The sequence below is a fragment of the Gigantopelta aegis genome, chromosome 9 (genome assembly GCF_016097555.1).
Source record: "Gigantopelta aegis isolate Gae_Host chromosome 9, Gae_host_genome, whole genome shotgun sequence".
Taxonomy (NCBI): domain Eukaryota; kingdom Metazoa; phylum Mollusca; class Gastropoda; order Neomphalida; family Peltospiridae; genus Gigantopelta; species Gigantopelta aegis.
Window position 1 is genome coordinate 79,180,402 of NC_054707.1, and position 26,604 is coordinate 79,207,005.

At 38.0% G+C, this 26,604-nt stretch overlaps 2 protein-coding genes across 2 annotated transcripts in view; one reads left to right on the top strand and one right to left on the bottom strand.

Moving 5' to 3' along the window:
* LOC121381048 overlaps nucleotides 1-26,604 on the bottom strand; it is a 103,267-nt gene that overhangs the window by 54,163 nt on the left and 22,500 nt on the right. Inside the window, exons 9-10 of the mRNA XM_041510130.1 lie at nucleotides 25,320-25,400; nucleotides 23,520-23,600 (exon numbers count right to left, since the gene is read on the bottom strand). Of these exons, the coding sequence (XP_041366064.1) occupies nucleotides 23,520-23,600; nucleotides 25,320-25,400 (162 nt within the window). The remainder of the gene's footprint in view (nucleotides 1-23,519; nucleotides 23,601-25,319; nucleotides 25,401-26,604) is intronic.
* On the top strand, nucleotides 16,746-20,522 carry LOC121381049 (tigger transposable element-derived protein 6-like). The gene is made up of 2 exons (XM_041510131.1): nucleotides 16,746-19,325; nucleotides 19,555-20,522. The coding sequence occupies exons 1-2, from the start codon at nucleotides 18,386-18,388 to the stop codon at nucleotides 19,956-19,958; spliced, it is 1,344 nt and encodes a 447-aa protein (XP_041366065.1). The 5' UTR covers nucleotides 16,746-18,385; the 3' UTR covers nucleotides 19,959-20,522.

Consider the following 26,604-nt stretch of genomic DNA (forward strand, 5'->3'; position numbering starts at 1 on the left):
TTGGACGTCAAACATATGGTCATTCTGACACTGTTTTTAGAGGAAACCCGCTGTCGCCACATAGGCTACTCTTTTTACGACAGGCAGCAAGGGATCTTTTATTTGCGCTTCCCACAGGCAGGATAGCACAAACCATGGCCTTTGTTGAACCAGTTATGGATCACTGGTCGGTGCAAGTGGTTTACACCTACCCATTGAGCCTTGCGGAGCACTCACTCAGGGTTTGGAGTCGGTATCTGGATTAAAAATCCCATGCCTCGACTGGGATCCGAACCCAGTACCTACCAGCCTGTAGACCGATGGCCTGCCACGACGCCACCGAGGCCGGTTTATCACAATGTAGTCAACATACTAAAAGTATTATGAACTGTTATAGGCTTAAACAGTCACTGGAGCGTAAATTGTTGGAATTTTGCTACATTTGTCCAAAATAGTCCAGTTAGGCAATAATAAAAAAAAAAGACAAAGAATAAAAAGAGACCGCCCCACCCCCCTCAAAAAAAAGAAAAAGAAAAAAAAAAGACATTTATTTTTTGAACAAATATTAAAATGTCCAGTTTCAGGATATTTATGTAAATAAATTCTAGATTATAATTTGGAAAGTATTTTGTTATGGTTAGTTTGTTTTTGGGTCATGAAACCCTCAGGATAATTCGGAATGTTTTAAAATTATTTTTAAATCACTGGCATGATTCTGCAAGTAAGGTTTTGATTGGTGGACATGAGCTCCAACTGGCTGCTGTTAGATCCACATGTAATAGTGGAGCTAATTTTAATTAGATTGCATGAATTGATGAAATGAATGAATAATACATGACCTGTATACACAGATTATCATAGGTATTGTCAGGGTTTACTCACAGGTATGTTTTATAATAGTGTGGGTTTATAAATTGTAATTATGTACACAGTATTACAAATCCTATGTTATGTTTACGGGTTATTATTGCTTTGCACCCAATGTGGTGGTATAACACATTGTTCCGTTGAAGTGAATTTGGTGTAGTTTTGTGGTAATTGGTGGTACTGTTATAATGGGTGTCACTACTGCACTATTGTACATTCAGTTAGGGTATTGTTAACAATTACAAATAGCTATGCTAGTATTTACATATAGCCAATGGGGTTATTTTACCATTATCACTCGGTCATCCCTAATTATTGTAATTCTAGTTACAGGAATATACACCAAAAAAACCGGAAGTCGGAACCATGGGTAGGAGATCTTCGAAGAAAAAGCTGGAAGATGCAGCATAGCCGACCATACATATCGATTACGAAAATTTGGCAGCAGAAATCCTGCGACAGCAGTCAGTGCCACTGACCTTTAAAGCAGCAACACCAGTCACTGCTTCATCTGAGATGCCATCATTAACCACACCGAATGTGAAAACAACAGGCAGCCAAGCCTAGTCAGAAAGAGGCCAGAACCATCAGTGACCATTACAAGGCCTGTTGAGGTACCTGTGACCAGAGGTCCAGCATATCACAGCAGCCCCAAGAGTAAGAGAAGAACCTTCCTTGGCATGTAGTTCATTTGTCTCAAATTTACTGGACCGAGTCTTTGGAGGTAAGTCGCCAGCACTTTGGAGCTAAGTCGCCAGCATTTGGAGGTAAGTCGCCAGCAGCACCAAATACACCAGGCATGTAATCAGTCGGTGTGTTAAATACTATTACAGGCTTTCGTCGAAGAATTACAAAACTTGCTGACCTATATTGTGATGTACAGGGTTCATACCCTTAAAGGAAGTCAAAATTCAAGGGTTTTTCAAGCACTTTCCAGGTCAACTTTACCAAAATTCCAGGACCTTCGCTGTGACTCACTAGCGCTGATTCCCCCATGTTCGCCCCACTGAAATTGCGAGTACAAACGGTGCATCTTGTGATGTGTTTGTCGGGTCCACGCACCAACCAGTCCTTATAATTCACTGCCAGTGCCAACCATCTTTGTGGGTTTACAATAGATTCATTAACTTGACACACTCCCTGAACTTGCTAAATACCCAGCGGCAAAAAGTGACACACTTTCTTTTCCAATATGGCAACGCTGTCGCTTGGATCTCGTGGCCGTGTGATTCTCGCATCACGAGATAAAAAAGAGTCGGTAAACATCGATTGGCCGGGCGACTGGCATTTGATTGTTCCCCGGAAATGAAACAAATAATTTAATTACATGTTAAATAAAGTAAATAAAGCCTCCGTTTTAGGCGTTTATATTTTATTTGACATCAAATTATAATTTTCAAGGGTTTTCCAGACTGCAAGATTATTTTCAAGGGTATTCAAGCACTGGAATACATTATTTTATTTTCAAGGGTTTTCCAGGGTTTTCCAGGCACGTACGAACCCTGGACGTAGATCACGTGATCGCCCACTGGGTGATTCCGCCTTACACAAAGTTACTAAGTGATGTTACAACATGGAAGAGTTAAATCCAAATTCATTCAAAATTGGGTTTAATGACACCACTAAAAAGATAAAAGTTTGTTCTGTTAAATGTCACCACTAGAACCTACTGATTTATTGATGAATGAAGAATTTAACAGAATTATGTTTAAAAGTTATTTTCGTTATTTTCTGGTTAAATAGACTTCCTAAATAAAACTGCCTTGATGCCATTTCAAAATGTATGAAAGTAGCCTTTGTGCCTTTTAGGTTAGCCTCAGTGCCCTTCATTTCCTAGATTTTTAAAGGCTATTATAGTATGACCTTCTCACACCGAATTTTGAGGCCTGCTATTATATATCTCGACAATCACAACAGTTCTTATCGTGAATAGTTTGGAGAGATTGTAGATTCAGAATGGATGGTAAACGAGTTGAGGGGGATGTTGTTTAGATTGAATAACGTGATTGTAGGTTCTCTTGGTGTCCTGCTATGTATGTGGGAGGTGGTCACATGATCACTGTGTGGCATCCAGAAGATGAAGTAAAACAAATAAACATCGGAGAAGACTCAGAGTTCGACAGTGTCAAATACTCGAGAACAGAAATCTGTGAACGGTGTACAGAGAGATTAGACCACAAATACATGAAGTACAGGTCAACACGAAATACGGTCCTGGTAACCTATAGTCGTTAATGGTATCAAGTCTTTTAAGATATCAAGAGTCAAGATACAAGATTTACATTGTTAATATACAATTCAACTTGGTGGTTATTGAGATACAAGACAATGTCATGAATACAAATTCCTCTACAGATGTTGAGGTTGTTGAAAATAAAGGAGAGACTTCTGATGGTGACGTTGTGAATGGTTTGATTGGATGGTAAATGAGTGAAGGAGATTGAACAACATAATTGGAGGCTCTCTTGGTGTTCTGTTATCTACATGGGAGGTGGTCACATGATCACTGTGTGGCGTCCAGAAGATGACATTAAACAAATATACATCAGAGTTCGACACAGTGACAAATACTCCAGAACTGAAATCTGTGAATGGTGTACAGAGAGATTCAGACACACATACAGGAATTACAGGTTAACACGAAATACAGTCCTAATAACTTATATAGGTTACCACACATTTATATTTTTATTCTTTTTATTATTACTGCAAAGTTAATGTATCAAAATCTTTTAAGATATCAAGATTGAAGATACAAGGTTTACTCTTTAGACTGAACAATATAATTTGAGGCTCTCTTGGTGTCCTGCTATATATGTGGGACATGGTCACATGATAACCGTGTGGTGTTGAGAAAATAAACATCAGAGAAGACTTCAAATTTGACATAGTTGAGGAATACTCGAGAACTGAACTCATGGAACACTGTACACTGAGACTGGGCCACATATACAGGAATTACAGTTTCAAACTGGATATCATACTGATCTGTTGATAAATAAAGCCATTGTTTATGCACAAAACCATGCTGTACAATGCTATACGGTAACAGTCAAACAGTATTCACCATCTATTAAGGACATATTCCCTTTTGATGCTATAGGTAATGAAATTTGTTTGGAAATGGAATACCACGATGAAGAAAGCAGATGTTTCAAAAATAATTTTCTTTTGTTCCAATATATGAGCCACTTATGATTCTTATTTGTTGAAAATAAGAAATACTTTTAATATTTATTGGTAATTTTGTTTATGGGTTGACTTATAAATGGGTCAATCAGGGGTAGCTTTAAAGATTTTTTCCCAGGAGTCCTTTTTTTTGTTTTTCCAGTGGACTCATTTACTCCTTCATTGGCTCATTTCCATGAGTCCATAATTTTTTCGGAAATAACAGCTTAAGAACACGTTTCCATAGTTTCAGTCAAGACGGACAACATCCACGTTCGTTTTTTGTTTTTTTAATGATGTTAAAAATTGTGTTTTGGATCGATCGAAGCGAACAACTTTGGCGGGCATGATTGTTTCTAGGTCTGATATTGGGCAAGTCCAATTTCCAAATAGGAGTGCGGTGCTTGTTACTCTCTTGGTTATCGTATTGATATTGTGTTGTTATAGTTTAATTATTTGTTATCAAAGTAAATCAATAGTGATGCATATGTAATTTAGATTTGTTTGTAAGGGAAAATCTATCCGCTTGTAGGAATATTCAAATAAGTTAGTAAACTGTATAGCTACACTCGATTCTGTTTCGACAGAAGTTACGAGGATTTCCGGTTGCCCAATATTAGTGTGGGCAATCTACGTCATAATGACGTCATTTTGTAGACTAATTTCAATAGTAGTGTTAATGGTTTAAATAAATTAAACAAATCCACAAAATACCTAAACTATATCAATGTTCAGACGCATAGTGATATATTGATGTAGTTTGCTGATATAGTGGCCACAATTATTAAGTTATTGTGACATTTCATCTTTCCACTATAGTAAGGTACACGTCGACTGTTAACACGGCTCCGGTGTTAGTAACGTAGCCCATGTTCTGCTTACGGAAACCCCATTGATTGTGACGTACATTGGCCACACGAGGATTTCGGATTGCGTTTCGGCCTGAGAGAATAAACCGTAATCAACCGAAGCATCCTGTATACCTTTCAACATATAGACTTGTCTTGCCATTCACACAATTCCACCAGACGATCAGGAGAAAAATACAGTCTAACCAAAATATTCTTTTTTCCACAAATATCCAATTTTATATTTTCTCCCTCGGATTCCGTATTTTATACTAACTCGGATTCCATATTTGTACTCAACCAAATTATGCTAATTCGGCTGTCTACAGTCATACTTGAGCGAGCATTGTGGTGCTTTGTTTTTATTTTCTTTGAAAAAATTGCCAGTAATTTAAGAAAAATAAGAATTTCACTTCATTTTATTAGGAGAAACGATTTACAGGGGTAAGAATCCGTTTTATATATAAGCTTTGACAGATATGGGACAAAGGGATATTTTTGATTAGTTACAAACTAATTCTCTCGGATTCTTTTGCAATTTTTCAACAATGGCGGACAATCTAGTTCAAAAGCCGCATCGGGTGATGGTTACAGTTTAATTTCTCGTTAATACGCAGATGCCTCAGTAGACCGGCATGGTTTTGGTTTAACTTTTGATGAAGTACAATTTTGCGGCATTCCTGGTGGGTCCGTGTTCGATATTACTGGCAGACTGTTTGTGAAATTAGTCGTTTTCCCCGGATATAGTGTGCTGTCAGATTGGGGGCAATGACCTCAGTCATCCTTCAGCAACGGTCGAGGTCGTTGTAAACAGTATTGTGGCTATGGTTCAAGATCTTCTTTGTAATTTACATGTGAGGCATGTCAGTGTGTGCGGACTATTTTTCAGAGCTAAACAAGGTCTTTTAAAGATGATGTATCAATAGGTCTATACAATGACAGAGTGAAGAAAGTAAATGATCTGTTGACAACTGAACTTGGTTTTGAGAGAATCACTTTCTGGTCACATGCACGAGATATCTGGAATATGGTCAAGATGGTGTTCACTTTGAAAATAATAAACCCTTCTACAGATCAATGAAGGGTTGTGTTATTCAGGCATTAAAACATTGCTAAATTAGTAGAATGATGAGTTTTTGATTTACTCAAGTGTCATGTGGTGTACATTTACAGATCAATACACTGGGTTATAAGGTGTCAAAAGAAAAAGAAAAAAGCTTTTATATTTTGATTTGACATTATGGTAGTTTGGTTATAGTATACGTCAAATAATAATCATAATGAAAATAAAATAATTTTAACAAAAAAGGTTTAAGTCTTTTGAAGACATTTGATCCTGCGATGCTCTGTGTTTTAATGGTTCTACACAGAACCTTGGTTGGCATCTACGGTTCAAAAAATAGAAAGAAAGAAATGTTTTATTTAACAACGCACTCAACACATTTTATTTACGGTGTCAGACATATGGTTAAGGACCACACAGATTTTGAGAGGAAACCCGCTGTCGCCACTACATGGGCTACTCTTTCCGATTAGCAGCAAGGGATCTTTTATTTGCGCTTCCCACAGGCAGGACAGCACAAACCATGGCCTTTGTTGAACCAGTTATGGATCACTGGTTGGTGCAAGTGGTTTACACCTACCCATTGAGCCTTGCGGAGCACTCACTCAGGGTTTGGAGTCGGTATCTGGATTAAAAATCCCATGCCTCGACTGGGATCCGGACCCAGTACCTACCAGCCTGTAGACCGATGGCCTAACCACGACTCCACCGAGGCCGGTCTCTACGGTTCGAATTATTTTCTAACTTTGGTTCACAAATAACTCTGTAACAACTAGCCTTGTCTTGTGCATATACGCCATACTTAATAGTTATATAGAGGGTAAAACTAGTTGTTGACAGGGGCTATTTGATTCATTTAATAATGATTTAAAATATAATTTTGAAGTAACTAATATATTTATATATAGATAATTATTAAGTCTTTCGAAGACATTTGGACCTATGGTGCACAGTATTTTTAATGGTTCTATACAGTATCAATCACAGAACGTTGGTTGGCATCTACAGTTTGAATTATGTTCTATATTTGTTAACAAGTAACTCTGCAGCAACTGGCCTTGTCTCGTGCATATACGCCATACTCTGTAGTGATACAGAGGCGTAAACTAGTTTTTTTCACAGGGCTATTTGATTCATTAATTAATATTGAGAAGTAACCTTTATATTTAAAAAAATTAAATCAGAATGTAGTCTTTCGAAGACGGTTCAACTTATGGTGCATAGTGTTTTAACGTTTATATACAGTAACAATCACAGAACCTAGTTTGGTTAGCAAATAACTAATAATTGCCCTGATTTGTGCATATATATTTTTTTTTCCGCCATGCTCTATCATTATACAGCTCTTTTGATTCATTTAATAATGAGCAAAATATATTTTGAAGTATTGTATAAATATGGTTTTATTGTACATATGTACATAGTACACAGATTGAGAGATTCCAGGATAATTCTTTCAAGTCCTCCGAGGACATACAGCAGAAAGTGTTTGTTTTTTAATAATAATAAAAATATTTTTTAACCCAGTGGTCATTCTGCCATGTGCAGTAATTTTATACTGGTATATATACACCTCGTCATAAATATCGCATCACACATTTTAAAGTAAAATTAGAAAATATAAGTTTCGGTTTTTTAAACTACAAGTATATATTTAATATACTACAACATCTGTGAACATAATATCACAAACACACCCTGTTCCGAGCTGCACGTGCATGCTCAGTCGAGCATGATTGATCCGGGGGTCGGTTTGCTAACAATGCAGTATGCACATAGCCTCTTTTGGTGTATGTTATGTTGGCAGACACAGCTAAAATTTGATTTTAGGCATAAATTAAGCTTTATTTTGACCAACCAGTGAAATGCCCAAGCGTCCAGTGCCTCTGAACCAAAGATGGCGAATTATTGGTATGCACCAGACTGGTATGTCATGTCGTGCTATTGGAACACAATTGAACATTAATCACACTGTCATCAGCAGGCTAATACGTAAACATACTGCTTCTGGTGAAGTGAAGGATGCACCGAGGTCTGGACGTCCCAGAAAAACCAATGACAGGGAAGACCGTGCTCTCGTACGCCAAGCCAGACGAAGCCCAAAGTCTACTTGTACACAGCTGCGACATGGATGGCATCCATACAACAGAGTGTCCATCAGCACCATCAGACGACGCCTAAATTCTGCAGGATTGAGAGCAAGACGACCAATCAGACGTCCACTCCTCACAAATCAGCACCGCCATGCCCGTTTAGCCTGGTGCCAAGCATGTAATCGCTGGAACCTGAGGACATGGAGAAGAATCGACTGGTCCGATGAAAGCAGATTTTTGCTGCATCATACAGACGGGAGGGCACGAGTTTGGAGGCAGAGAGGCACAGCATATGATCAGAGGAACATTCAAGCTGAGGTTCCATTTGGGGGTGGATCCGTCATGGTGTGGGTGTGTTGTTCCTATGATTGTAAACTTGACTTCATCACAGTTCCCGGAACACTGAATGGACAGATGTACCAGAACTTGATCCTGGACGGTGCTGTTGTGCATCATTTCGATAACCATGCTCTCGCCACACGTCCAGTCTTCATGGACGATAATGCCAGACCACATCGTGCTCGAGCTGTTGTTCAGCATCTCCAACACAACGCCATTGAGACACTACCATGGCCTGCCAGAAGTCCAGACCTAAATCCTATTGAGCATTTGTGGGACATTTTGGGACGTAGGGTGAGAGCAAGGGATCCTCCAGTTCAGAACCTTCAGGAATTGACCCATGCATTGCATGATGAGTGGCAGCAGATCCCTCAACAGAGCATCAGATGTCTGGTGACAAGCATGAGAAGGCGTGTAGAACATGTTATCCAAGTGCGAGGCGGTTACACCAGATACTGAGTTAGCCAGTCATTGTGGACCTTACTAGTGTGTTTGACATTAATGAAATGTGAACTGTGTTGTGTGTCTGCTGTAACGACCCTGGCAGCCATACTTATTTCACCGTATTTTACGGTGATTTTAGTGAACTTTACTTTACTACAATTAAACCCTCATTTAGTGCTCAAATTCGGTCTTGTGTTGTAAATTTTCTGACTGAACGCTCACATGAGGCCATATAAACAATTTAATGTGCTTTTCTAAGCACCATTTTTATGAGGCTGAAGATCCAGTTTTACTTAGTGAACAAAATTGGGTGGTGCGATATTTATGACGAGGTGTATATATGTATAGGGAAGCCTTTGCATAAAGGTTCATTTCAAAATATTGTATCAATCCAACAAGTTCCTGTGCCAGTTTATGTTTGTTTTTAGACCATGCCACCTAAAAGATGGGCAGCCATCAACAAGATGGTGATGCATTCTCAGGAAAAGACTGCAAAGAGAGGGACCAGCATAAGCAGCTTGGTTACCATATTGTTGTGTGTTGATTGATTTTGTGGAAAAACATACTTCTTATTTTGCCTGCAAAAAAGCTTATACGAAATACATGCAGACTCGTCTTTTAATTGAACCGGAGATGTTATCGGTCTGACATTTGTTCCGGTTTTGCTGAGCCAATCAAAGTTTTAATATTATTTTTAATAAAGATTTCAAGACATATGAAAAACAATAAAGATGTTTGTAAAATGATCCCCTAATGTCGGATACATTTTTTGTTATTTCCATCTTCATCAAATAAATCGATCGCTGTGATAAAATATTATCGCTAGCTGATTAAAAGTAGTTTAGTTTTTGTACAGACGGTGTATATATTATTTGGCATTTGGCACCCAAGATAAATTATTTTAATGATAAACACTACCACTTCCATTGTTTTTATAAGCGGTGATATCCCACCAAAATGAATAGTTTATAATATTTTATAAAGAACTGCTGAATAAACAGAATGACGGAAATGACGAAGAAAAATTATCAGTTACAACCAAGTATACCTGCAATTGAGGACAAAATATCAGACGATAGTTAGTGGAAACAAAAGACAGAATGACTGTTCTGATCACGTGACAAATTTGACGCCAAATAAGTGAGGGGTTTTTTCAATCGAAGATTGCCGAATCCGTAAAAAAAATAAAAATGTTTTCATTGCTCAAATAAAATATAACTTTTCTTGTTTGTATTAAACATACAAATGGATACAGGTATGGGACAAAATAGAGGCTGTTAAAAATACTGTTAAATTACGTTGTACGGTAACTGTCGTAAATGTTTCATCAATTGCTTTTTCGTACACAATGCGGCTTGTTTCCTTTGATGTCCAGTGTGCAGACTGATCATTGTTGTTTTGGGTTTTTTATGTGTGGAAAAAATTTAAGTGTGCATTTGAAAATAGCGGAGATAGATGCTGAAAATATACTATGGTGTTGGAAAATAAAGAGGGGCGCAGAAAATAAAGGAGGGCAGAGAACGTAAAAGGAGGGTGGCAAAATTCAATAGCGGGGCGGGCTGCCCTGCTTAAATGGAGCAGCGAGAACACTGGTGAAGGAGAACATCTGGGGTCACCATTTTGTCAGAATGGATTCTCTGTGAGAAACCACACGTTTCTTACCATATGCTCTTTCAAAGTGAAGATGGCGAGCCCCCATCCATACAGTGGGTGCCAAAAGTCACCAATTCTTCTAAACCCATGTCATTTGACACATGTTTGACCAATTTCAATATTTTCATGTGTGTATATTGCCATAAATACCCGGAAGCCTTCTCACAGCTACTTAAGTTTGTGAGCCTCATCCGTCGACTGATAGAACAAGGCCTCTCGGATAATATACAATCACAGTAATTTTGTCATCATGGAGAGCTTCCACAAGAAAACAGTATACAACATGCATTAAAAAATGAATTACCTTTTGCATAGATAGAAACTTTAGAGTACTTAGTCATGCAGTTTCTGAATATATTTGTGTTCTAGACTGCCTAGCGATTAATATGTAAAGACTCTTTCTTTGAAAAAAAAAGAGAAAATGTTACAAAGTATTCTCATACTATAATATTAAACGAATTGAACAAATTGAAATCTATGGTTTAAAGTCCGAACAAAATTGTTAACAACTACAATAAATTACTTTCCTACCTTTAATTACTGTTACATTTTACCCAAATTTTGTCCTGACGTAAGTTGTGCAAAAGCCATTACAGTGACACAGACTCCACATATGAGACTAAAGATGTCACCAGTATCGACTTCACTGAAATCGCATAGGGCAAAATACATAGCTTTCTGCCATCTGCCATTTTGCTTTTTTTATGGAATACTTTTCTAGATGGGTGAAAGCCTCCAAAGTATGTAACATAATTACTATAAAATCTATGTTTTCTAGTGGTATCTTTAAACAAACGAACAAAAATAAATAAATTAATATGACGTCATTACGTTTGCTTTTATATCGTAACATGTTATGACGTTTGTAGATTAAGTCATATCCTTTTAACCCTCTTGGAGAGTATTTCATAAAAAGGCAAAATAGCAACTGGCACAAAATTACATGCTTTTTGCCGTATGCATCTAAGCAAAGTCGATATAGGTGACATAGTTATCATCTAGTATGTGGAATCTGTGTCACTGTAATGTTTTTTTCAAGATTGCCGTCTGGACAAAATGTGGGTAAAATATAACGAAAATTAAAGGTAGGAGGAGCAATTTATCGTGATTGTTCGGAGTTTAGTCTCATGTTTCATTACATGTAATGAGTGTTTGTTACATATATAATTAAAGGTAGGAGAGCAATTTATCGTAGTTGTTCGGAGTTTAGTCTCATGTTTCATTACATGTAATGAGTGTTTGTTACATATATAATTTTGCCACTTTTCTACAGACATTTGTTAACATTAATGTTGTATTATTTTTTTTATTTTTATTATTGTTCTGTATGCGTGGTTGTGTGCTTCGTGGACTTATTTAGTACCATTTCTTGTGTGCCCGTGTCCCTCTCTAGAACAGTTAAATCTTGCTGCCATCCACGAAGTTTGCATGCACAAAAAAGGAAGGAGTGAAGTTAACTAACATATTCAGTTACACATTCATTGCTGGATGTGCTTCACAAATGCTTAGTGTGAGTCAAGATTCCAGGTTTACTAGTCTTAGTGTGAGTCAAGGAGACACCATGTTTACATTTATTAGTGTGAGTCAAGACACTAGGTTTACTAGTCTTAGTTTGAGACAAGGAGACACCACGTTTACATTTATTAGTGTGAGTCAAGACACTAGGTTTACTAGTCTTAGTGTGAGTCAAGGAGACACCATGTTTACATTTATTAGTGTGAGTCAAGACACTAGGTTTACTCTTCTTAGTGTGAGTCAAGGAGACACCACGTTTACATTTATTAGTGTGAGTCAAGACACTAGGTTTACTAGTCTTAGTGTGAGTCAAGGAGACACCACGTTTACATTTATTAGTATGAGTCAAGACACTAGGTTTACTAGTCTTAGTGTGAGTCAAGGAGACACCACGTTTACATTTATTAGTATGAGTCAAGACACTAGGTTTACTAGTCTTAGTGTGAGTCAAGGAGACACCACGTTTACATTTATTAGTGTGAGTCAAGACACTAGGTTTTCTCTTCTTAGTGTGAGTCAAGGAGACACCACGTTTACATTTATTAGTATGAGTCAAGACACTAGGTTTACTAGTCTTAGTGTGAGTCAAGGAGACACCACGTTTACATTTATTAGTGTGAGTCAAGACACTAGGTTTACTAGTCTTAGTGTGAGTCAAGGAGACACCACGTTTACATTTATTAGTGTGAGTCAAGACACTAGGTTTACTAGTCTTAGTGTGAGTCAAGGAGACACCACGTTTACATTTATTAGTGTGAGTCAAGACACTAGGTTTACTCTTCTTAGTGTGAGTCAAGGAGACACCATGTTTACATTTATTAGTGTGAGTCAAGACACTAGGTTTACTAGTCTTAGTGTGAGTCAAGGAGACACCACTTTTACATTTATTAGTGTCAGTCAAGACACTATGTTTACTCTTCTTAGTGTGAGTCAAGGAGACACCACGTTTACATTTATTAGTATGAGTCAAGACACTAGGTTTACTAGTCTTAGTGTGAGTCAAGGAGACACCACGTTTACATTTATTAGTGTGAGTCAAGACACTAGGTTTTATCTTCTTAGTGTGAGTCAAGGAGACACCACGTTTACATTTATTAGTGTGAGTCAAGACACTAGGTTTTATCTTCTTAGTGTGAGTCAAGGAGACACCACGTTTACATTTATTAGTATGAGTCAAGACACTAGGTTTACTAGTCTTAGTGTGAGTCAAGGAGACACCACGTTTACATTTATTAGTTTGAGTCAAGACACTAGGTTTACTCTTCTTAGAGTGAGTCAATGAGACACCACTTTTACATTTATTAGTATGAGTCAAGACACTAGGTTTACTAGTCTTAGTGTGAGTCAAGGAGACACCACGTTTACATTTATTAGTTTGAGTCAAGACACTAGGTTTACTCTTCTTAGTGTGAGTCAAGGACAGATTGTAATCATTTCTGGATTTAATAACACAATCATTGTACAACTAGTCAACTAGGTGGTTACTGAGGAACAAAATGCCATCAACAATAATTCCTCAGATGTAAAGGTAGTTGAAAATGAAGAAGAGAGTTCTTATGGTGAGGTTGTGAATGATTCAGAAAGATTGGAGACTCAGAATGAAGTTTGATTGGATGGTAAACGAGTTGAGGAATGGGAATGTTGTTTAGATTGAACAACGTGATTGGAGGCTCTCTTGGTGTCCTGCTATGTACGTGGGAGGTGGTCACATGATCACTGTGTGGTGTTGAGAAGATGAAGTAAAACAAATAAACATCGGAGAAGACTCAGAGTTCGACACAGTGTCAAATACTCGAGAACAGAAATCTGTGAATGGTGTAGAGAGAGATTCGGACACACATACAGGAATTACAGGTTACCACGAAATACAGTCCTGGTAACCATCCATTTATATTTGTAGTGTGAAGAGTTTGATTGATGGTAAACGAGTTGAGGATGGGGATGTTGTTTAGATTGAACGACATAATTGGAGGCTCTCTCGGTGTCCTGCTATGTACGTGGGAGGTGGTCACATGATCACTGTGTGGCGTCCAGAAGATGACGTTAAACAAATAAACATCAGAGAGGACTCAAGAGTTCGACACAGTCAAGACCTGGGGCCACAATGTGACAAATACTCCAGAACTGAAATCTGTGAATGGTGTACAGAGAGATTCAGACACACATACAGGAATTACAGGTTACAAATCAGAGGAATACTCAAGAACGGAACTCCGTTAACATTCTACAGAGAGATTCGGACACACATACAGGAATTACAGGTTATAAATCAGAGGAATACTCAAGAACGGAACTCCGTTAACATTCTACAGAGAGATTCGGACACACATACAGGAATTACAGGTTATAAATCAGAGGAATACTCAAGAACGGAACTCTGTGAATGTTCTACACAAAATTCCACCAAAAATACAGGAATTACAAGGATTTTGTTAGCAATGTTTGGGTTGGGAATGGTTTGATTTATTACTTTGCAGGCATCGAAATAAGCAATGATTCTGGTAACCCATGTACAGCTTACCACAAAATATTGTCGTGGTAACCTATGAGTGAACACGCATTCCCATTATTATTACTATATTTTCCTTCAGAAAATAGAAGAAATCAACATCTCACACAAATGGCCATTTATTGGCTCTGGATGTGGTCAGCCTCTACCCTTTTATTGTCATCTCTGAAGCTATTGAAGCACTCAATGAAGCCATTAAAGAGACTAACATCTTAAGCGAAAGTGAAACTACCAGTATATTGTCTTTAGGGGCCGTCCATAATTTTCAACATTTTCACAAGTGTACAGAGAGTACACTTTTGACCACCCACCCCCTAAAAGTGTACACCCACCCCCCTAAATGTTGATCGACATTTTTCATTTTCATAAAAAGTGTTCAATTCGACATGCCACGTCTCAGTGAACCGCAGAGAAACAATGCCATCGGCCGACTAGACGCAGGCGAATCCAGAACGGCCGTTGCCAGGGCATTCCATGTGTCCCCAAGCACCATCTCCAGACTGTGGGACCGTTACCAGCAACATGGATCAACACGTGACCTCCCTAGATCCGGTCGACCACGGGTCACTACCCCCGGGCAGGACCGCTACATCCGGGTACGCCACCTTCGGGAACGATTGACTACTGCCACCTCCACAGCCGCAGCAATACCAGGTTTGCGCAGGATATCCGACCAGACCGTACGGAACCGCCTACGTGAGGTAGGAATTCGTGCCAGACGTCCAGTTCGAGGTGTCATCTTAACACCACAACACCGTCGACTCCGACTGCAGTGGTGCCAGATTCATCGACAATGGCCTCAACTGCGATGGAGACAGGTGTGGTTCAGTGACGAGTCCCGATTTCTGCTCCGACGTCATGATGGAAGATGTCGCGTGTATAGGCGTCGTGGTGAACGTTATGCGGCAAACTGCGTGCAGGAAGTGGACAGATTCGGCGGGGGTAGTGTCATGGTGTGGGCAGCCATCTCACACACTGGCAGAACTGACCTGGTCCACATGCAGGGCAACCTGAATGCACAGGGCTACATTGACCAGATCCTCCGGCCACACATCGTTCCAGTTATGGCCAACGCCAACGCAGTGTTCCAACATGACAACGCCAGGCCTCACACAGCACGTCTCACAACGGCTTTCCTACAGAACAACAACATTAATGTCCTTCCTTGGCCATCGATATCACCGGATTTGAACCCAATTGAGAATCTATGGGACGAGTTGGATCGACGCCTCCGACAGCGACAACCACAGCCCCAGACCCTGCCCGAGCTGGCAGCAGCCTTGCAGGCCGAGTGGGCCACCATCCCCCGGGACGTCATCCGTACTCTGGTTGCTTCAATGGGCAGGCGGTGCCAGGCAGTTGTCAACACACGCGGAGGCCACACCCGGTATTGACTCCAGATGACCTTGACCTTGGTGGTGTGTCCTATCACTTACTCACAATGGACTAGAGTGAATTGTGAACAATCCTGCAACATTTGGTAATTATCGGACTCACCATTCAATAATTAAATCAATTCTCCAAATGTTACGACAATGTGGTTTTGCGTTTCTTCTTTTGAAGAGTATATATTACAGGTTCATCAATGACATTTGGGCTTGGTCATCAATTAGTTCTGAGGATATTCTAACTTTCTTCACTTGTCTGAATTCACACCACCCTCACATCAAATTTACCATGGAGATGAGCCCACACTAGGTACCATTCCTGGATGTAAAAGTGATTAGTGATGGTAATTCTTTCCAGACAGGCTTGTTTTCTAAAGAAACAGCTTCACACTGATACCTCCCACCTACTGGTTGCCACCCCCGTTTTGTTTTCAACTCTATCTCCTAGAGTGGAGCTTTCAGAATACGTCGTATTTGTAGCAAGGTGGAATGGGCTGAGAAATATCTTATTCAAATTTTGCTGTTACTTACAGAGTTGTGGTTACAAACATAAATTTGTTTTGAAAATGTTTGAAAAAAAGCAAAAATTAGACCTAGAAATGAACTTCTGACATGATCATAGAGACAGTGTTAACTCTGACATCATCCCGTGGGTCAGTACCTATGATTCTTGCCAGCCTGATATATATGACAACTAGCCCAAGACGGCAATATCCTTAAAACAAGCCACAGAATGTCCAAGGTTGTAGAAAACCCCGAACAAAGTTATTATTGCTCAAAGAAGTGAAACAATTGGTAACATTTTGGAAATGAATAAACTCGGATTCAAAGATACTTGCCCAGAAAGGTGGGGATGTAAACCCTGTGGTAGACCTAGAGGTAAATCCTGTGAAATGATGGCGACTACTTCTACAATAAAAACCCGAGACGATGAAACTTTCTACATCAAACATACTCTTAATTATTGATCTAACTTTGTGGTTTATTGCATCACCTGCAATAAATGAGAAATTCAGTATGTTGGACAACCTATCAACAGTTTTACCACAAGACTTGCAGGGCACAGACATAATATTAAATATAATAAGACAGCTAAAGTCCCACATGTAGGCCCCCACTTTAATATCCCAGGTCACTCCCTTAGTTGCACTCTCTTTCAAAGAGTTGCTGTTCAAGACCCATGCCAAACTTCATTTGGCTGAATCTATTTGGATGCATCGTTTGAACTGTGTGGCCAAAAGGACTAAATGAATATGATCCGAGTGGCAGTTAAACCACTCTCTGCTTGACTGGACTTTTGTTTTAATCTTAGCTTATGGGCTCATACCTCGTTTTATTGACTGGTTAACTATACTTAAGGTTTGTTTAGCCAAGCACACTTGTTACACTACACTTTTTATATCTGTGAGTTTTCTGTTTCTCCTCATACTCTTGAAAATGTCTGTATTATACAGACGAAACAACAAGTTTTAACTTTGTGTTGTGTTTTTTTAATTATAAAAATACCTTCACAGACACACTAACCAATACTTTGTTATTCATTCATACGACTGTTCTCATTGTGTTGTTACTGTATGTAAATCACAGTTAGTTGATTACCGTATTTGACCGGGAATAAGCCCATGCCTGTGAATAAGCCCACTCCCATTTTTTGCAGATCTAAAGAATTAGGCCCATATCCTTGAATAAGCCCATACCCAAATATGTAGTATGTTTGCTATCAAAATTCACTGAAAGTTCAAAAGATCGTTGGGTGACAAACTGGTCCCAAGATAACAAGTATTAAAATGATTTAAAACAATGTTGTAGTTTGTGTTGTTTTTATTTTTTATAGCTTAATAAATACGATTATATTACCAATAAAGTGCATACTTTTAGTACTATGTACCATCCCCCCACCCCACCCAGCCACAAACACACTACAGTCATATGCAGTCAACAATTTCACAGTCGGCTATTGTACTTTGATCAACAAAGCGACCATTTCGTGAAACCTAAAGTATGTCTGTTTCACTTGTGTCTTTGATGAAAGCCGACCTTCCTGGCTTACAGTAAAAATAGCTACAACAAAAACCTTTCTGATTGGTTGATTTGTAATACTACTTGTGACGTCCCATGAAGTGACTGTTGTGAGGTATGGAAGAGGGCGTGAAGACTGCCTTGATTGACAACCAACTCATGATTGGTTGAATGGTGTGGTAAGCATTTTAATTAATTGACTGTTGTTTTTGTTGTGAATTCTCAGTTGAGGCGCACTGACTCATTAATGAATAAAATAAAAGAAATAAGTGTTTAACACAAACGATGCAGCCACATCTGTGTTTTTATAATATCATTAGGTTTATTTAGTACTAATCACACATCAAACGAATTGAGAAAAAATATTATGCATCAAACAAAATTAATAGAAAAGGTGAGTAATATTGATAAACAAGCTCGCTTGGGGGTAATTACTGAGAAATGCTATATAGTGGGTCTTAAAAATACACATAGTTTGTTTTCACCAATATACACTGAACATGCCTTTCGTACGCAAACGGTATACTGTAAAAGATAAGTTAGATGTTGTTGGCTGGTTTAGACGTAATGGCCGAAATCTGTCCGCGGCTGAAAGAGAATATGGCATTTCAAGAAAACAGGTTCGACTGTGGGACAAAGATTACGAGAAATTGCTGATGTTTTCGAAAGGCAAAGATAGCGAACGAAAGAATATTGGTAGTGGAGCGGAAGCAATGAACACCGAAATGGATCAAGCCGTCTTCGAATGGTTCAAGGATGAGCGGGCAGAAGGTAGATGCGTGTCAAACTACTTTCTGCAAAGCAAGGCCAGAGAAGTTGCCAGTCAGATTAGAGTACAGAAGTTCCAGGCATCAAACGGGTGGCTACGTAGGTGGAAGCAGCGATATTCGGTGGGAATCAGACGGGGGACAAACGACGCACAGAAAATCCCGAGTGATTACAAGGAGAAAATGTCAGGTTTTCATTCAGCAATCCGGGCTTTAAGACAGAAATGGGACTACACCGATTACAACATAGCGAATATGGACCAGACGATGGTTAGATTTGACACTGTACCGAAATACACAAATGAGGTCAAAGGAGCAAAGACTGTGCGAATCTCTCACACCGGCGGTGCTAAAAAGGGGTGTACAGTAGCTTTGACGGCGAGTGCAAATGGGGACAAACGGAAAGCTTTGATCATCTTCAAGGAGAAAAATGGTGTTATCGGCCCACGAGTGCTACCCACGTTGAAAGTGCCAGACAATGTATTGATTACTGCTACGGAGAACGGTTGGATGACAACAGTGAAAGTACACCATTTCATCCGACATGTCTGGGGACCAAACGACGACGACACTCGGCGACTTCTCATATTGGACGCATACAAGCCACACACGTGCCAGTCATCGACAGATCGTTTTGACGAGTACGAGACCGACATAGTAACAGTACCAGGAGGTATGTAAAAAATGTTTTTTTAATTTGATATTTTGTAATTTGATATTCAAATTTGTTTATTTATTTAATTATTCACAGCGGTTTTTACCTAGTCATCTACTATTAAATATGTTATGAAATGTAATCAAATTAACTAGCAATTATTTGGTCAGTCTCATTATTTTGACGATACATTAATTGCGTGAAGCAATAAACAAATGGTTTACAGTATTCAATATTTATTTTTCAGGCTGCACGGGACTTGTGCAGCCAATGGATACTCACGTGAACAAGGTGTTCAAAGAGAGAATAAAGCAACAGTGGTGCGAGTGGTTCAAGTTGGCAAAGCGGAACTGCAGAGGAAATTATGTACAACCGACAAGACAGAACATTATAGACTGGATAAGTGTCGCGTGGGAAGCTGTTGAGGAGGGAACCATCCGGGGGGCTTTTAAGTCCTGTGGGATTTCGCTACCATTGGATGGAAGCAGAAACTATCTGCTAAGTTCTCGCTTGGTCGACGATGTTGGACTGGAAATCGAGGAAGTGCCACCACACGAAGAGATCGAATCTGGAGTTCATTTCGACGATGAGGATGACGACACTGAGGACATCGAGTTTGTTGGGTGGGACCAGGATGAACTTGACATCTGATTATGTACTTTCACTTTGTGTGCTGGATTATGTGTGTTCATACGTTGTAAAATAAATTAAAAAACGATATTCTTTGGAAGTTGAAATTAAATTTATTACCGCTTTTGTTGTTTTATTTATTGATAATTTCCAGGTTCTTTTACTCATTAGTGAACATTGGAAATTTTTTAACAAAACTGGCCCCATGTCTGGAAATAAGCCCACCCCCAACAAAGCTACAAATGAGTTGTCTTGGCCCCCTGGGCTTATTCCCGGTCAAATACGGTAGGTGGTGTAGTTCCAAGTTTAATAACATTTTGTAGAGAACGAAGTACCGTTCTCGACTTTCCTGTTATTTGCTAACCTCCTAGTAACCTGAACAACCGTTCTCAGCTTATTTTGATCCCTAGAAAGTAACGCATTCTGTCTGCAAACACAGAGTGACGTGTTTGAACTTTGATTGGATGGTAAACAAGTTGAGGATGGGGATGTTGTTTAGATTGAACGACGTGATTGGAGGCTCTCTTGGTGTCCAATCTAATTAAAATTAGCTCCACTATTACATGTGGATCTAACACCAGCCAGTTGGAGCTCATGTCCACCAATCAAAACCTTACTTGCAGAATCCTGCCAGTGATTTAAAAATAATTTGAAAACATTCCGAATTATCTTGAGGGTATACGACATGTTGGTGTCCTGCTATGTACGTGGGAGGTGGTCGAGAAGATGACGTTAAACAAATAAACATCAGAGAAGACTCAGAGTTTGACACAGTCAAGACCTGTGGCAAATACTCTAGAACAGAAATCTGTGAATGGTGTACAGACATTCGGACACACATACAGGAATTACAGGTTACCACAAAATACAGTCCTGGTAACCATACATTTAAATTTGTAGTGTGAAGAGTTTGATTGGATGGTAAACAAGTTGAGGAGGGGGAATGTTGTTTAGATTGAACGACGTGATTGGAGGCTCTCTTGGTGTCCTGTTATCTATGTGGGAGGTGGTCACATGATCACTGTGTGGCGTCAAGAAGAAATTTAAAAAATAAAACATAAGAGAATATGAAGTTCAAAAAGCAATGAGTGAGGTTACCAAAAAATACAGTCCTGGTAACGTATTGGTTACCACACATTTATATACTTCCATTACTACTATAAAATACAGTCATAGACGCACACTAATAGTTTGTTATTATTCATATACTGTAAATCAGAAAATATTAGCGACCTTAAAATTTTGAGAAATCCATATCAGTGACATAATAGCGACATAAAACTTTAGCGAGGTCGGCATATCAAACATTAAAAAAAAACTTAAGGCAGTTTTTGTTTTTTCACGACTGACTGGTCAGAAGAACACTCGACACTTTTTGATGTTATGCAATGCGCACTATTTCCGGTTTGAAATTTAGCCTCAAACATCCAAGTGACGCTGCTTATCTCGAACTTAATTTTAATAAAAACATTAAAGTGTTATACATCTAAACTAATTAGTATTTTTGCTTTATTTATTGCATAATCTATAGCCTGTTGTTTGACCAGTTAATCGCTGATGAAACAACCACACATAATCAGTCCAATAAAAATGTGTTTTCGGAGTAGTCTATTGTGCGTACAGGGGTCGTAAGCTGTTTTTCCACTAAGACGTACTAGTATTCTTTGCTCTGGTAGTTCTCACTTTGTCAAATAAAGAAAACAATGTTTTAGCGTTAATGACTGTTATTACCAAACCCGTAACAATTCGTTTTCATGGATCTGTTTTCTACAACAGAACTAATTTTACCACAATTATGTTTCTTTATTGCTAAAAGTTACAAACACTAAAACTATAAGACTGTATTCAAAATACTGAAATTTGTTTTGCTTTGCTGCGACACTGCACCGGAAGTCATAATAGTTTTAATTATTGTGCCACAAACGGTAGTGTACATAGGATATGTGACTTTATTTGCCTTGGTTCACAGCTGATTCATTCAAATCGTTATTAAATATGTATATGTTTTAAGACTTGTTTGATTTTTGTTTTAATCTGACTTTAGTATCCATAACTGGTTCAACAAAGGCCATGGTTTGTGCTATCCTGCCTGTGGGAAGCGCAAATAAAAGATCCCTTGCTGCCTGTCAAAAAAAAGAGTAGCCTATGTGGCAACAGCGGGTTTCCTCTTCAAAACAGTGTCAAAATGATCATATGTTTGACGTCCAATAGCCGATGATAAGATACAAAATCAATGTGCTCTAGTGGCGTCGTTAAATAAAACAAACTTTACTGACTTTAGTTTATATTTAGTGTTATGAAATGTTAGCATTTTTTATGGCTTCGCTAAATTCGCAAACATTTTATGCTCGCAAACATTTTCTGATTTACAGTATATGCTTTTCAATTTATGATATGATAATGATACTGTATGTAAAAAAGTTAACAGTTTGTTTTGTTTAACGACACCACTAGAGCACATTGATTTATTAATCATCTGCTATTGGATGTGAAACATTTGGTAATTTTTAGTCTTAAACAGACTTGTCAACCTTTAGTCAAGAGAAAGCAGGAGGTGTGTGTTGAAAAAACAGGAGATTTTGTCAAAAAACAGGAGATTTTTTAACTGCACATGATTTAACACAACTTTTTAAAAAGTACTACAATAAGTTATATGAACACTACATAATGTCATGTATACTTGTCAACCTTAGTTATTGGCATAACAATAAAAAAAAAAAAACATTAATAAAAAAAACCCAATTATATATATATATTATATTTTGTTTTAATTATTTTTAAATATTATAATTTAATATATATTTTTAAAAATAACTCTTTTATCCAAAAATCTTAACACTAACAAATTTAAACATTAATTAGTACATTTACGGTATTACACTTACAGGTTGCATCATCGTTATTTGTGTTTCGTGATCCCAAACCAACCAGTGCATCAACTTAGCACTTTACCACTGGTCTACATCCTGCCCTTCATAATGTAGTATGTAAATAACACTTAGTTGATAAAAATTTAGGTGGTTTAGATTTTATTTTAACTTTAATCGTTTTCCATTTTCAAGAATACTTATCCTGACCTGTGGCCTGTCACACCCACCAGGCCTCTCTGCATCCGTAAGCCTTCCAATGGGTTCGGGTGAAAGTAGGGATAAAATAGAATGAAAAGAATTCACCCTATGTTAGGACCTAAGGAACCCCACTAACTGGTATCATATCCCCCCTTTCATAATACTGATAAGATATGGACAGAACAACAAGTGAATGACTCCAGGCATCCAAGAATTGAAAATTTGCAAAACTAATTTATGGGTTATGCAAAATTAATTTCAAGTAACCCATTATCAATGTAAATGGATTATGCGCAACCAAAAATAGGTTACACAAAATTAGATTTATACGAACAACGTGCGAATGAAACAATCGTTCTCGCTGTTTGCAGAGGCCTGTGGTTGAACTCAAAATGAACAAGGTATTATGAAGAGTAGTTCAGTGTAATGCATGACAGTGTAAGAGGTTTGCAGTTTTATCATTTAAATTTCACTACCAGTACTTCTATTACACAATATAAAAAAAATGTCCTACCTCAGCTGGTTCCTGTTTTGGTGATTTAAACGTGGAGGGACTTTCTAAAATATCAGCCCATCGCAATGTCTTCCGAATTTTCTGGGTAACAAAACAAAAGAAGCATTCTGAGAGTACTGCTATCCTGCAATCACTGTATAAACTGGCAAGATATGACGACTAGATAAATCTCTATATAAGTCCGACTCGACTCGAGTTTTTCAGACTAGATTTTCATTAAACATACTCTTCAAATCATATTTTGTTTTAATACAGGAAATACAATTTTTTTTTAGTTTTGTGATAACTATACAAAACTTGTATATTTATTTATAATTAAATTTTCTTTGTGTCTATACACTTTACGGCAATCTGATTGGTCCAGAGGTGCTTACTTTTTTTCGTTCATATCTCGATGAACTGAAAATTGTGCAACAAGCCGGATTATTCAGGCAACCATAGTTAGATATTTTGAAGAAAACACACATGAAAGATACAAAAGCAATTTTTTAAAATGTATACAATAAATTAATGGAAAATGCTATAGCAGAGTAGACATGTAGATCTATACACATTGATTTAAAACAAAACAAAAAAACCTTCGCTAATCATGAAATGAGACTCCGTCGGTGACCAAAGAAATCATGGAGGAAACTTCATGCCTGTAACTTACAGCTGTTGGCGAAAATTAAACTGTTCCACCGACAGCATAAATGTTACACACGTTCCCTTCATTCACTTTCATAAAATATAAATTAAACACGAATAGGACAATTCCTTCCAATTTAACTAAATGATCCGTAAAAATGTACAGCAGCTGGAGGAAATGGCATCGATTATCAAAATTACGTCATTTACCAAATGACGTCATTTACAAAATCACCTGATTCAAATAATAGTGAATGAACATTTGCATTCTTAAGTATCAATGAAGTTTACACAAACAATACTACAGGAAGTATTTATTTAAAGCTAAACAACATAAATTCAGTTATGAATTGTTAAAGTATGCATATAAATTTAATTATAAGACTTGCCAGCAATTATTTTTTGGTTCATGCAAGTATGAACCAAAAAACCAATGTGCACACTTTTGTATACAGTGTGCACATTGTTTTTTCGGTTCATACTTGCATGAACCAAAAAATAATTGCGGTCAATTCTTAGATGAATTAAAGAGTTTAGAAACACTTGAATGTGACAGAATATAGCTAGCAGCTTACAAAGAATGACATCATTTATTTTGTATGACTTCAAACTGCTAAAGCCTTGCTAGGTTGACGATACTCTATTTGCAAACAAAAAATAGAATAAATATGATTTTCCTACTATTCCTGTAGGATTGCAGAATAAATAAAATAACCTGTTACTGCCTAAGATATCAGCTTTATCCTGCTCAGGTCGAATGGTGAATGTTGCTCGGTAGAGCCTCACAGCATTCACCATTCTATTAATGGATATCTGTAAAAACAAAAAGTTTAACGTTAAGCAAACAATGCTTTTAGATCTCACTAATTTGGGCACAACAAGGGTTCTTTGCCTGTTCTGAACCCAGACAGGTCTTTTTATGTGAACAGTAATTTTATTAACTTCTGCTGAAAAGTTGTGGATATTCAGAAATGCATTTCAAGTGATTTTAGGGCGAAATGTTTAGAGGTCAGTATTTTTATACTTAATTCGGGCATGATTATTTTTGGCACATATATTTTGGGCAAGTTTATTGGCTTGACTTTAATACAACATAAAGCACTGGCAAATTTCAGAAAATCACACCAAAAAACCCCAGGGCAAAGAAATAATTACAACCAGACAAAAATCTACCTTCACTGATGTAGATTCTTCTTTGGTGTATATGTTGTTAGGGGTCATGTGTTTGAAGTTAGGGTTGAGTACCCTCCGAGCCTGAAAAGATAAAAAAAATGAGCTATAAATGTTTTATTTAATACCACTATGAAGCAAAAAACCCAAATTAGCCTTGGATTACTTTTTATAGCAATGAAATATGATTAAACTTCAGGTACAAATAGGAAACAAAACTACCAGACACCTTTAAATAGGACTAAATACAACTCAAAACCAAAATGTCCATGAATGAATGAAAATGATGAACAGACCAACCACACAATCCCAGTCTTCGCCATGAAGAAAACCAAGGCGAGCTGAAAATCACCCTCCTGAATTGGTGCTAGGCAAGCAATCACATGAAGTTTCAAATAAAATGCATTAAAAACTTGGTGCAAGGCTATCAATTTGTCACTCTACTAAAAAAACCCACATTCTAGGTGAATGTGGAGAGTAACGTAAGTGATCATGCCTTTTCTAGCGAAGACTGCAATCCACAACAACTTTCATATCGCCACTTGAACTTTTGTCTATTGGTCAAGGTGATCACAAACAGTTAAAAATAACTGTGGGCAAAAGTTCATGGCAAACTTTGCAGGGTCTTGAAAAGTAAGGGCATGAAATTTCCATCAAAGAATATCAAAACAAAGACAAATCAGGAAGTACACACCAAAAGTTAAAGTTTGTTTTGTTTAACGACTCCACTAGAACACATTGATCTCCACTAGAACACATTGATCGGCAATAGTTCTAGTCCATTGAAAATTGATCAGCAACTGCTGTTTAATGTTGCAAAATTGTGTTGTGATTTCTGAAATTTGCATATCAAATTGCGACGCGATACTGAACAAAATGTTCCCTGCCATGGCCTTGGAAAATAGAAAATAAAACCAAATGGTCCTCGGAGAAAGTTCGATCCTATAACCCGAGTACCTCAGACAAGTGCTCTAACAACAGTGTTAGAGATTAACGGTATCCCGATATCTCGGGGGATACCAGCATTTACATTTGGATACCAGACTTCAAGAACCCAGTAGGGTCATTCTGTGTCAAATCACCCAATGGGTTAAACCCGACTGTCTCAGATTTTTATGAAACTTGGTATACTTGTTGATTGGGATCCCACAGCACTAAATTCAGTGGTGTGGGAGATATGGCCCCCCAAATTTTGAGATTTTCGGCCAAAATGAGCGTGGCCGCCAACCTTTGAACACTCATATCTCAGTAACTACTGAGCCAATCTTCATAAAATTGGTATTGTTGG